Source organism: Struthio camelus, chromosome 3, assembly GCF_040807025.1.
Source record: "Struthio camelus isolate bStrCam1 chromosome 3, bStrCam1.hap1, whole genome shotgun sequence".
Lineage (NCBI taxonomy): Eukaryota > Metazoa > Chordata > Aves > Struthioniformes > Struthionidae > Struthio > Struthio camelus.
The window spans coordinates 106,278,284-106,290,848 of record NC_090944.1 but is presented as its reverse complement, the minus strand read 5'-3'; the positions used below and the strand labels follow the sequence as shown (position 1 = coordinate 106,290,848).

The following is a 12,565-nucleotide window of genomic DNA, read 5'->3' as shown; positions in this document are numbered from 1 at the left end:
ACAACTGGCCTAGTAATGACCTCTGATGCTGGTTATTAACCAGTCTTTCAAAGGAATCGAAGGTCTCGCATTATTATTCATACTAGAGAATGCCTTATAATACCAAATCAATTGTGGAACTCACTGTCACAAGACATGATAGAGTCCAAAAGCATTACAGTGAAAATAGGATTCCTTTATGAAGGATAAAGATTCCCTCTTAGATATCTCTTCATCACACTGAGAGAACCTTCAATGCTGCTAAGTTTACTGATCTTCAGAAATTATAATGGATTACCAGCCATTTTTAAAAGATGCTTTACCCTACCATATGCTGGAACTTTCCAATAAAGTTAAAAACATGCTTTATTTTGAATTGTCTATCATCACGTTTTCCACTTCACAAGCACCCAGGGACACATCCACTCTAGAGGCTTCAAATTGTAAACACATGACGTGCCATTTCTGACCTCATTTAGCATTGACACAACACTCAAAATAACGTGAAATTAGTTCCTTCTAATTGATGTCAGTCTAATGGAGAGGAGGATCAGGCTTCTCTTTCTCCTCTCCCAGAAAACATGCCAGCTCCTCTGCACGTGCACGCGTGCATGCGCACACACACTCACACACACACAGAGATACAGACTTCCACACTGCAAACAGACAGGAATGCCACACCCTGCAGCAGGCAAAGAGGTTGTTAGTGTGTCGTTATGAGCTGAAGATAAGGGTTTTTGTTTTTTTTTTTTGAAATCCAGCTCAGAAATCTCAAACACTGATTTAAATAAACTGTATAATTGCAGTGTTTAAAATAAGATTAAGTTTTACAATAACTGTGTCTGGCACAAGGCTTTCTATAGATTACTGTAGAGAATCCTGTTCTAAGGAACTTTAAATTATAGCAAGGCTGCACAGTACATTTTTAGTTTTAAGAACCCCCTTATGTTCCATTCTCTTTCTTCTTCTGTTGGCTCTTTATCATCCTCATCAACACTGACAGATGTACATTTGCTGGCAGAACTGACTGCATCAGCCTCGTTTTATTATTTATAGAGCGTGCAAGTGTGCTTGTCCCTGTGCAAACATATTTAGTTGTGCTTTAGGATGGGGATCCCAGCATCAAAAGACATTGATTTATGGGTACAGGGCAGCGAACAAGAGGACATCTCCTTGTGTTTACTGGTCTGCTTAAATATACAGCTGAGGCCACACTCAATTATCCAGCTCCTTCAGCCCTCAGGACAAAACCTACTTGCCAAGTTGAAGTCTACCAGCATGTCACATCGTTCCCCCTCTGAAACTTTCACCTTTGTCATGGAACTTGGCTTCTTGCTGAATACAGTCTCCTGACTATATTGCTGCCTAAAGATCTTTCTTTCCTGTTAGCTAAGCTTTATATTCATGTTTACAACCTCTTATGTGCTGTACTTTCACAAGTCCCAAATAAATCAACCAATATTATGCAGTCAATCATATAATTGAAATAACTGCTAAATAAAGTAATTCATGAGTTTCCTGTAAATTCAATGAAGGAATCCTGAGGAACCTAGCTTCCCTCACCCCATTCCATCTACTTTTTTTTAGAGGTGAAGGGAAACGTCCATTGTGGAGGGCCCTAATAATCAGGAAGTCAATTTATCTTCATTCTTCACACAAGTTCTTCAGGAGAAGACATGGAATTTTTCACATACACAGCCTGCTCTCCGGCCATGGGGCTAGAGACTCACATTGTCCTCCCGGACCGTAGCCGAGTCCACACAAACCTGCAGCAAGCTTGAGGTCACGGTCAGGATTCTGCAGCAGATGAAGACGACAACCTGCCATCATCCCAACAAACCCTACGAAATGGCAATAGTGAGACATATTTTATTGTTTCATGAACATCCAAGCTCTGTTTTGCCCCACGACTTCGACTGTGCTATGTCAAACTACTGTGTGTTTCCATTCTAGCACTGCCCCTGTTTAGATGACTTTAGATTACAGCCAACATGCTGCGAATACGGAACTGGATTTTTTCCTCTCTTCTCCAGCTTGCTGCTTTCAGCTTACCTTGTCCCCCTTCCAACAGCCCTGTTTTCAACTGTACACCTACCCTGCTGGTATTTATGTCATCTGGACTGTGAGAAAGAATTCTCTTTCAGTTCCCTTTCTCCTTCTCTTGGCATTCTTTTGGTAACTTAGTGAAACACCACAGAAGGAGGCCATCCTGTGTAAGTGAATCTCCTATCTGCCACATGCCTGCATTGAAAGTTTATCTTTCTGTTGAGCTTTGTTTATCTCCAGCAAGCAATCGCTTACAATTTTTCCTAAATTGAAATGAAAAGTCACTTAGCATTCAAGGCAATTAGTCTGCCTGTCGCTTGATGACAGGAATGAAACTTCACTAGCTCTGCTCAAAGATACATAGAACTACCTAGGACGCATCTACCTAGAACTAGCACAGCTACCTAGGACACATCCTCTGGAAGCACACACAATGTGTTAATGCCAAAGTGTAAGAGGTTTTCCTTCACTGTCCACACACTGTGGACAACATGTCCACTGTCTGTTTTTCCATTGATACTCCTTCTTTCTCTAGTTCTCTTCATCTGCTCTGGGCCTGCTAAGAGACGTAACAGTTGGACGGTGAGAGTTGTTACGTATTTTCTATTTGTCCCCCTCCTGTAAATCCCAGTCAAACTATCTGAAGCACTGCGTAAGTTGAGAGATGTTGGATAGGGGAACACATTCCGATGGAGAGGCTGACGGCTTTTAAGTTGCTAACTTGAGCACTCAATGAGTCAGAATGCAGAGGAGAATGAGAGCCCTGGTGTGTACCACATCCGCTTCTCACGTATCAGAGAAACATGCTAGTTACTTACATATTCTTTGCTCTTGCTTGTCCACCTGAGACTAATCTCAATGGTGAGAACTGCATTATACAAATTATGCAGTATACTATTATTGCATACCATCAGGAGGACTGACTCATACTTGGATTGCAGAGACCTAAAACTTTTACAAGAGGACAGACAAGAACAGAACGTAATCCAGTGTCAGCAATTAAACTACACAATCAGCATTTACATGTACTTCTCATACAGCAGACTCAGATTGCTCACCCTTATTTTTGTTTTTAAGTACAGTAAAATACACCAGCTTAGTGGGGTGACAGCTGGATAAATGTTTGTTTTGTTCTCCCCCCACCTCCTGGAGAGTCGAATCTGCTCCCACTGAATTCTCTCAAACTCCCACAGAATGTAAGCCAAACGAGAAACACAGTATTAGGCATCACGATGAGAATTTTCCAACTACCACTGCACAAACTTAAGAGCATTCTGGGCCTGATTTTTGATAACTGTTAAGTACTAACTTCAAATGGAGCAGTAGCAGCACACCTGAGAAAGGCAGAAACTTCAAGCTGGACACTCAAAAGCCTCCATACTCAGAATCTCTATAACAAATATCATGGCAAGTTTATGGAACTTATGCCTTCAGCAGTTGGAATCAAAGAGCTGGGGAGGCATTTTCTAGGCAACAGTTAACCTTTCTCGTTAGTAATTTCAAAGGGAGAGAGGGAAAGAAGGAAGAAACTAAAAATAATCCATGCTGTTCCCATGGTGGGGGAGGGGGAACACTTTTCCTGATTATAAATATATACTCTCAAGGCACTGACCCCAAATAACCTCTTTTCCCAAGATAAATAAATGAGTCTATAACTGTTAGCATTGCAGCATGGAAAAAAAAAAAAAAAACAGCAAGAAGAATGATTTGGAAAAACTCCTTGTCTCCTCTAACGTCTGCCACACCATAGTCTTTTAGGCATCACCATTCCATGATGGAATGATGGTTTATCAGTTGAATTCTGCAAGCAGTTTTAATTTGTTTTTCCTTTTCCCCTTGACACCAGGTTCATCCTTTCAACTTCTACAGGAGTAATTTGGGGTAGTAGTAGTAATTACACTATTTTTAAGAAAAGTCTCTCACATCATCAAGCCTATTCTAATGTCATATTTCAAAGTAACCACTTTGGAGTACTTATTATAGAAGGAAAATTACCAAGGAAAAGAATCAAGATGCAATTACAGGAACTTAATGATAAACTACACAAAATAGCCAAATTTTCTTCTCGCGTGTGCTGATCTATGCATGGAACAGGGTCAACTTCAACAAATTTATACTGATGTGAGATGAGAAAAAAAGCCCAAATTATTATGTGGAAGTATAAGGGAATAGGATGGTTTCTTACATTAATCTCAAAGGTTATTCTTGCAGTCAGAATGCTTTCTCTACATTAAAAGATACAGAGGGAAACAGGATACCATTTTATGCTTTATTTTACATTGTGCTACCCATGTTGCACAAATTTGGAGGCTATCCTTTCAGACTTCAGCACACATTAACAGGTACCACCATTCAAACAGCTCTTTCGGGCTGAAAAAACCTAAGTACACCACTCAAAAGGAAATGCATGCATTTGCTGCATTAGTGACGCTTTTGCTGCATTTTGTTGGATCCCATTATATCCTGCGTTTGTCATAGGCCAGAGTCTCTGAATTTACTGGTCTAAAAGTTACTTTCATTTACAACAGAGTAACGTCTGAACCCATGCGCCCGTCTTCAATACCTAGACTAGAGATACTGGAATGACCTGGTGTCAGTATCCAGCTAACAAATCATCCCAAACATCTGAGCATGAAGTCATTCTATTAACAGAAAAAAGAACAGATGCCGGTGGGAAAAAAGCAAGTTAACTCCACAGTTGCTGGCATTTTCCAAACATCCAGCTGAAAGAATGCAGCGGTTTGCAAAGGGCAACATCCTCCCACTGTGACTTAGCAGTATCTTGAGATTTCCACTGAGCAATAGGTTAACTCAAAGCGAGTCTATTTTCAGAGAATTCATCTGAGAAATGCCACATTTCAGACTGTCTCACCAGTCAGTCTCCTGAGTTAAAGAAGTGATGCAGTCACTCAAGACCACGAGTGAACACGGATTCTAGGCACTGAGAGGGGACCAAATAACAGCTTCTGCTATGGCTTATTTCAAGAAGCTGATCTCATAGCAACAACACGAGAGACAGTGGGTTGCACAGAGCCTGACTGTTGGTCCCTTTCTTTATAGGGCCACATAGCTGCTCTCCTAGTTTGGTTTACAGTTTGTTCATAGAATCACATAACAACTCAGGGTGGAAGGGACCTGCAGGGATAATTTGAAAGTTGGAACAGATTGTTCCAGGCCTTGTCCAAGTAAATTCTGAACACTGAGTTAAATCAAAGTGTCGACTGAAGAGCCAATCTCTGGCTCTTCTAAACTTCTAAAGCATCAGCAGGAACAGAAACAGTCATCTAAAGACTTCAGATAAAGTCTAATTCTCTAGCTTACATGTACTGGGCAAGCTTTGCCCTATGCACATCAGATATGCTCGTTGCGTAGCCACCAGCAGACTTCCTATAAGCTCTCTCAGCCCTGCACAGCTTCTCTAGTCATCTGCCATCTACCAACTGCTCCTGCTTTTAGGCTGTGTGCGCTGAGGACTCTTTTGTGTTTTTTCAGTCTTCTCAGAGGAAGAGAGAGTAGGAACACTCCCCCTAAGCACCTCACTCCAAGCTGGGAGAAAAACTCTCCTGAAGTCATATGCAAGCCTCCTGAAACTGGGATTCCTTATAAATGGCTTCTCAAATACTTCAGCAAATTATCTTATGTGTTTATGTCTGCTGCTACCAGATACACAGTGCAGAAAAACAACTTTAAAGAAGGGAACTTCTAAGGAATAGATTAAATGCTCCATACAATTACAAATCCATAATTAAAAGACTTTAAGATTCCAAATCAATAACAGACTCTAAGAGTATTTCAAAAGGAAAAATATCTTGTAAGAAGATAGAATCGAAAACAATACAAATTCAAACCACTCACTTCATTTACTGTGAGCCAACCACGTGCTTGGCACTCCTCATACAGAAAGGATGAACCCCAAAGGGCTTTCACAGCTTAGATCAGACAATACAAAACGAAAAAACCCACACCCAGACAACACAATGGCGTGATCTTCATCTGGTGTATTATATCGTTAAATGAGACCAGATGAAGATCCAGTTTCTCTCTTCTTTAGGGAGTATCTATCTTCCTCTGAACATCTCCGTGTCAGAGATGTAATTTAAAGTAGGAACCTGAGGAAATGAACACTTTCTCCTACAACAAGAATGGCAGAGCTCAAACCTAAACATAACAGATGCAATGCATCCTCCTGCTCTGACTTACAGCCTCCATATGGAGCCTTAAATACAGAGGAGAGACCTCAGGATTGGAAGAAAAGCCTTGCCAATTCACTTCTGGCTGAGAAATAAGTGCCTCTATCTTACCCAAGTTGAAACTACACTTTACAGGGCAAACACTGCATAGAGCAACCTAAAAACAAGCGCTGTGCGCAGGAACTTTCACTCACTTTTTAAAGTTTCCTCCAAAGGCCAGGAGGACTCCAGGTTTGATACTTGCATCCTTCTTCTGCTGTGTCCCCATTAGGCCAGGTAATTACATCAGAGCTGCAAAAGCAGCTCAGATTCCTTCAGGAGATTTACACACACATATACACACACACACACATACACACAGACACATACACACACACATATGCGCGCACACACACACATACACAGACATACATATGTATGGATTTTGTATTTAGATATGTTTATAGTTTTAATGGGAGGATTCATCCATGGTCTACGTCGAAATGCTCTTTCTGAAAGCTGGAAATGCATCTGGGTTTCCAATAGGGTTTATAGCAGTAATATAGTCTGGGCTGGTGTTATACTGGAGATGTTGCTTACAGCTCTGCAGGAATATGAAGACAGGCCTGGGCATGGGGGTGGAGGACAGAAGTATCTTGCTCTATATACAGCTGCACAATATCAAGCTATACTTTTTTATGGTGACATTTTGCTGACAATGCAAACCACAAGGGCAAAGTTTAAAGAGAAACTCTCAAAGAAAGAAAAAAAACCCTGACATGTAGACATTATCTTCATTAACATTAGACAGTCAGCATGGGACCAAAGTGGGAGTTTGTGAAATTGAGCTGCAAATATTATAAAAAGCCTGCAGTAAAAGTCTTAAAAGTTAATGCCTGACTAAGGCTGGAATTCCTAAAGGCACTGGAAGCCTAACATAGGGCTAGATACAGCCCTTACACGAGAAAAAGGGAACTGCATGTCAGATGATGCAGCAGCTGCTGGGAGAGGGGTAAAGTTTCTTCAGGACTGCACCTGGGACACACTGCACCCGGACTGCAGCCTCCCTGGTGTCAATAGCAATCCCCGGCCTCAGTCCTACAGGACTTAGACTCTTCAGTGTTTGTGTAAGGCATGAACAGGTCTTCCACTTGATTCCTCCTGCTCCTCGCAGTGAGTGCTCCCGGGTATGGCACCACAAATCCATTCCTACAAGAAAATCTTAGAAGACAGATAGGTGCAGCAATGCAAAAGAATGAACAGTTCTTAAACTGAAAATATTTGAGAGTTGATCCAAAAAAAAAGAAAAAGAAGTATGTGGCATGAGGCCAAGGCACATGTATACGGTCAGGAAAAAGGTGTGAGAGGATGGCATGACCTTGCCATGAGGCTTCCTAACGTCCCCACTACTTACGAAGTTTTATTCAGATATAGAGAAATGTGTTTATATATAAACATAATAATCAGAAGTTCTTTGAAATTATCCAGCAATTTAGATCAAAGAATTTTAGAACCAAGGAGTTTCCTGATTCCTGTTCCCAAACTCAGTTTATTAGATTTTTTATCCATTAGGTAGATGAAAAATGTAATTGATATGATATTAAAAAAAAATAATTGCAGGTGATGGAATCATACAAAAATTCCCTTTTCTGCACATTGGCTGGTTTCAGAGCATACGTTTCAGAGAAATTGTCCTCAGAATTTTTTTTAACTTTGTTTTACTATTGGAGAGAAGTCTTTCTCTAGTTCCCTTCCCCATAACAAAAAAATCACCAGTTTGAGGATTATAAGCACGGACTCTTCTTTCAGATGCCATAAAAGCCCCTTTCTGCAAAGCTACAGGGCATTGATTATTGCTTCACTACTCAATTTTGTATTATTTCTTGAGTAGGTAAAGAACAATTGACTCACAGCAGCTATTCTACGGTACACCTAAGATAGGAACAGTATAAAATAACCCCAAAATATTAAGGAGATTTCAACACACTCAGTTATTAGGATGGGGCTTTTCACTTTGTTCTATGTTTGGAGAGGAGCTGTATGATACAGCTCATCCAGTTTGATTGTACTTTGGAAAGAGATTTGCTACCAATTCTTCCTCAAAGAAACACAGAAGTCCAGAAAACCTAACTTGTCTAACTTCGCAAAATATGCTTGCTTCCTAATGAAATCTGCTCAACTGAAGGCTTACAAATTAGTCTCAGGAGGCAGGCAAAGGCCATAAAAAGAAAACAACTTGACTTGCTTTCCAATAGTAATAAGTTTAAGAGCTAGTCAGATTGTACAGAGTAATAAGCTATTGCCTGCACAATGAGGCCTTATTATTCGAAATGCAGGCTGCATCCAAAGGAATGTATGCTGAAGGAGTGCAGTATCTGCATTTTCTACCTGTTTTTTTGAATCCTAATATGAGCTCATTTAACAGGCTAAATAACTGAACTGAAACTTTTTCTTTCTATGAAATTATTTCACCAATATGTAAAAAGATTATGCACCTTAGTACTGGCTCCTGTTAAAATAGTACTTAGTAATAGCATTTTTCTAAGCTTTGGCATCAGAAAGTTTACTATTTAAAAATAAATACATCTGAATGCACAGTCTAGTGCTTGATCCACTTCCTGCAAAAAATGTGACTCTCAGGAAATTCAGGGGGAATTGTACAGGAATTAAAAAAGTGGAGTGTATGTTTTATATAACTCTAAGTTTCAAGTGATAGTGAGACATGAAGATTATCCTAAACAAAATCAAAATTAGGTACATGAGCTGGGTGAGGATGTCATCATTTGCATTCTATCTACATAAGGCTTTATTTCTAACCTTGATGTTCCAGCATGGTATCAAGGAAAGTTCATACTATATAGAAAGAGGCAATCTAAAACATGTAGGACTGGTATTTTAGGTAGAGGGTCAGGGTGCCAGCAGTGGGGACAGTTAATGATCCTTCTGATGCAAATGAAGACTATTGTACCTCTTCTAATGCACTCTACACAGGTTTTTAATGACAAGGTGAAGGAACAGCTGAGACAGAGAGGAACACATTAACATTTTCCAATACAGCAGCCTTTATTCCTTGCAAATAGCTACTCCACAAGTGAGAGTGAAGAGTTCACTACAGGTACCAGCTGAAGCAGCTATACCTTTAGATCAAATCGTGGAGTATTTGTTTTTAGTACTAGTGCTAGTGGTTTCAGATGCAAAACTAGAACAGCCAAAAATTACCAAAGCAAGCTTGGCTATACGATACAATAGCTACATGCCTCTGTAGATATTACCCACAATCACTAATTTCAATCCATACCTGAATCTCCTTTGAGCCTTATGGAACTTCGATTTGCTGAGCTATGTCCCCGACACACAACTTCAAATACACATACTTACATGTCTTTCCTCATTCCTTTAGAATGGTTTGATATCAGAAACAGGTGGAATGACTCTTACAACAGTGACTTTCTACTAGGACATTGGGAACAAGTGCCATAAAAGATTATGTCTGAAGCCTAACCATCAAAATAAATGAACAATCTGCCATCAGCAAACTATGATCTTCATTCTTGCAAGTGACATTTGTTTAGTTAAGACAATTCACTAGTCTTGCCATTTTTGGAGCAAATCTGAGAGCTCTGACCTTCCATTAGTTTTAGACTAGAAAAGGCATCTTAGATTAATGGATGTAAACAGTTCCCTCAACCTGTACTTCTTGACCTTCTAGTTGATACTGTTTTCACCTGGAGCACAACAAGGCTTTTCCTCAACGGGGGGGATGTAGAGCCCTCACATACTAGAAAACTTGGAGAACCTAGCACCTAGCAAGACAGAGCCCTTCAGGCGCTTATCCTGGATAGCTGACAGAGTTCTTTTAAGTGAGGAACTGGGCCCTCTGTGGCTAAAGTTAGAATATAAACTCTTCAGGGAAGCGAGAGTTTTTCTCTACAGGGCAGCCTGCAACACACTTATTTTGTCACTGTAAAACAACGACTGTAGGTGGATTAGGCAGTCAGCTAGAGAGAGAGATGTGTCAGCACGAATCATCTGACTGCCTGTGAAGGGAAACAATGAATAATATCAGACAGTTAAGGTTTCAAGTAATTGAAAGTATCTGCAATGTAATGAATAGACATCTGGCAACAGTATCCTGTTCCAGTTAGCACATCATTTTAGATAGCTGGAGTTCAGCTAACTGAGGTTGCACTATACACGCATTATAAAGATTTTCCAGTGTGTGGCTCCTTTAACTCTGGAGGTCTTCAGTATTCTTATATCAAATCCACTGCCTGTAGTGTAATGTAGTGAATCCAACCAACATATTAAATACATTAAAGTCTGAAGCTTCCTGCCAAAGCTGACTGGTCCAGGAGATGGAATGTGTGGTTCTCTAAGATGGCTACAAATAGATCCTCTCCCACTAGAGCTGAAAAAGCCAGCTGAGCCTGCCAGAAAAAATGTAAAGCAGACGTTAATCACAGCAGCCTGCACCTTCCCTTCATGTGCAAGCTCTATGTATCAGCAGGAAGAAGAATGGAAAGCACTGAATATAACTGAGCCTAGAATATTCTTATGCAATTCCTGGATTATTGCTAGCTCTGAAACACTGTAACTTATCTGTTGCTATTAACTTCTCCCTGTGATTCATACAAACCAAAAGCAAACCAACCTGACTGGTTTGACTGAGGCTTTCTTTAATTGCGTTGCAAAAAAGCTAAGTCAGGTTGGCAGTCTCAGATACCAAAGGTCTTGACTTACTCACAGAACAAGTATGTGAACAGCAGCAAATACAATGACCCCAGAAGGATCAACATCAGCAGATTGAAACGCTACCTTTAGTATGGAAATCTAAACCTTCTCTTCCAGCTTCTGCTATGTAGTAGCACATACAAAGACTGATGCTCTCATAGCATGAATTACACACTCTTGAGAAATAAAACTAACCAACAAACTTGCCACACCTTTTTTTCCCCTTAACATTCATTGTTAACAAATACACGCTGTCTTTATTTCCTACTATCTGTTTCCTTCCTACAGCAGCAAAAAATTTCTTCCACACCACTCCTGCAGGAATACCTCTTTTTCATGTTTCACAAGAGTGATACAGCTTGTCAATTCTCTTGGCCATCATTCTTCTAGGGACGAGATACCCAGAGTAAATATCAGCCTCCGATGTACTGGCTCTCTCATTGGTTTGTCAGAAATTTGAAGACTTTGAACAAAGAAGTATCGCATAGAAATTGATATGAGCAGGTATTTCTCATTTTCCAATGCAATACACAACATTTCCTATTAGCTCTGGAAGATCTTGAACAACAAGGTTTTAAAATACCATTATTATTATTATTATGCACACTAGAGATACTTGAAGACATTCTGAAAGATTTCAGTAACTGATTTCCTATGTGATCTACAGACGGCTTCATGTAAGAGGGCAATAAACATTTCAAAATATTCTTTAAAATATTTCAATGACAGGTTTTCTTCTAGCTCAAAGAAAAAACAAGTGGAAGATTCAAAATGGGACAACATATGACTAACTTGTCAATTATTCATGCCAATAAAAATCCTCACATCACTCTATCATGTTCTTGAAAAACCAGTGGATAAATATGTAGTTCAAACCTAGATGTATGTCAGTAATTATTTACATGCACATAGAATTTATCGGTTAGCTACTTCAATCAGGACAACGGTACCTTCTTTTTGCTGCAGTAAATCTGCCATTTCTTCTCTGGAGGGAGTGCAAACATAGCCTCTCTGTTCTTATCTGTGAGATCCAACTCATCCTGGAGATTGTGAAAAAGAAAAAACAAAACAAAACACACAGTCAACAGCTGCACTAACAACTTCTCATACATTGGGAGGAATTTACTAGCTTTCAATCAAAAGACTTAGTGCCTCCCAAAGACTGTCCCCCCGAAAGTTCCTTATTGTCCCCCATCTCTTTGACCATGCATTTGGTTTCACAATTTTTGTCTTGCTGCTGCAGAGCAGAACCTATAAAAAGGGACAGCCTGAACAACTGCAGCACCAAACTTCCTTTACTAAGGATTAGTATCCCCACAGGAGTGGGAAAGATCACAGTTGGGGCAACAAATTACATGTCATGAAAGGAGTGAACTGAAAAGACTCAAAGCACTAGCTTACATAACAGAGACACTCTTTGTGTTTCTTAAAGAAAGGCTAAAAAGTCAATACACCTTTTTTCCAGCCTGCAGCACCAGCCCAATCTGCAGCTAATGCTACCAATATGTTTAAGATGCATGCCCCTTTCTTCTAGTTCTGAGCAGAGACTAATGGACACAATAGGGGTTTGTTTCTTCCCAGGGCTGATGATCTTCTAGAAAGAGAACAGTGAAATCACCAAATCTTTTATACAAAGGCCA

General features: G+C 40.0%; 1 protein-coding gene across 13 annotated transcripts in view; it reads right to left on the bottom strand.

Moving 5' to 3' along the window:
* The window catches only part of DAAM2 (dishevelled associated activator of morphogenesis 2), a 233,666-nt gene that overhangs the window by 91,824 nt on the left and 129,277 nt on the right, over positions 1 to 12,565 (bottom strand). For all 13 annotated transcript variants that reach the window (XM_009685220.2, XM_009685218.2, XM_009685225.2 and 10 more), the window contains one exon: positions 11,876 to 11,965. In XM_009685220.2, coding sequence (XP_009683515.1) covers positions 11,876 to 11,965 — 90 coding nt within the window. The remainder of the gene's footprint in view (positions 1 to 11,875; positions 11,966 to 12,565) is intronic.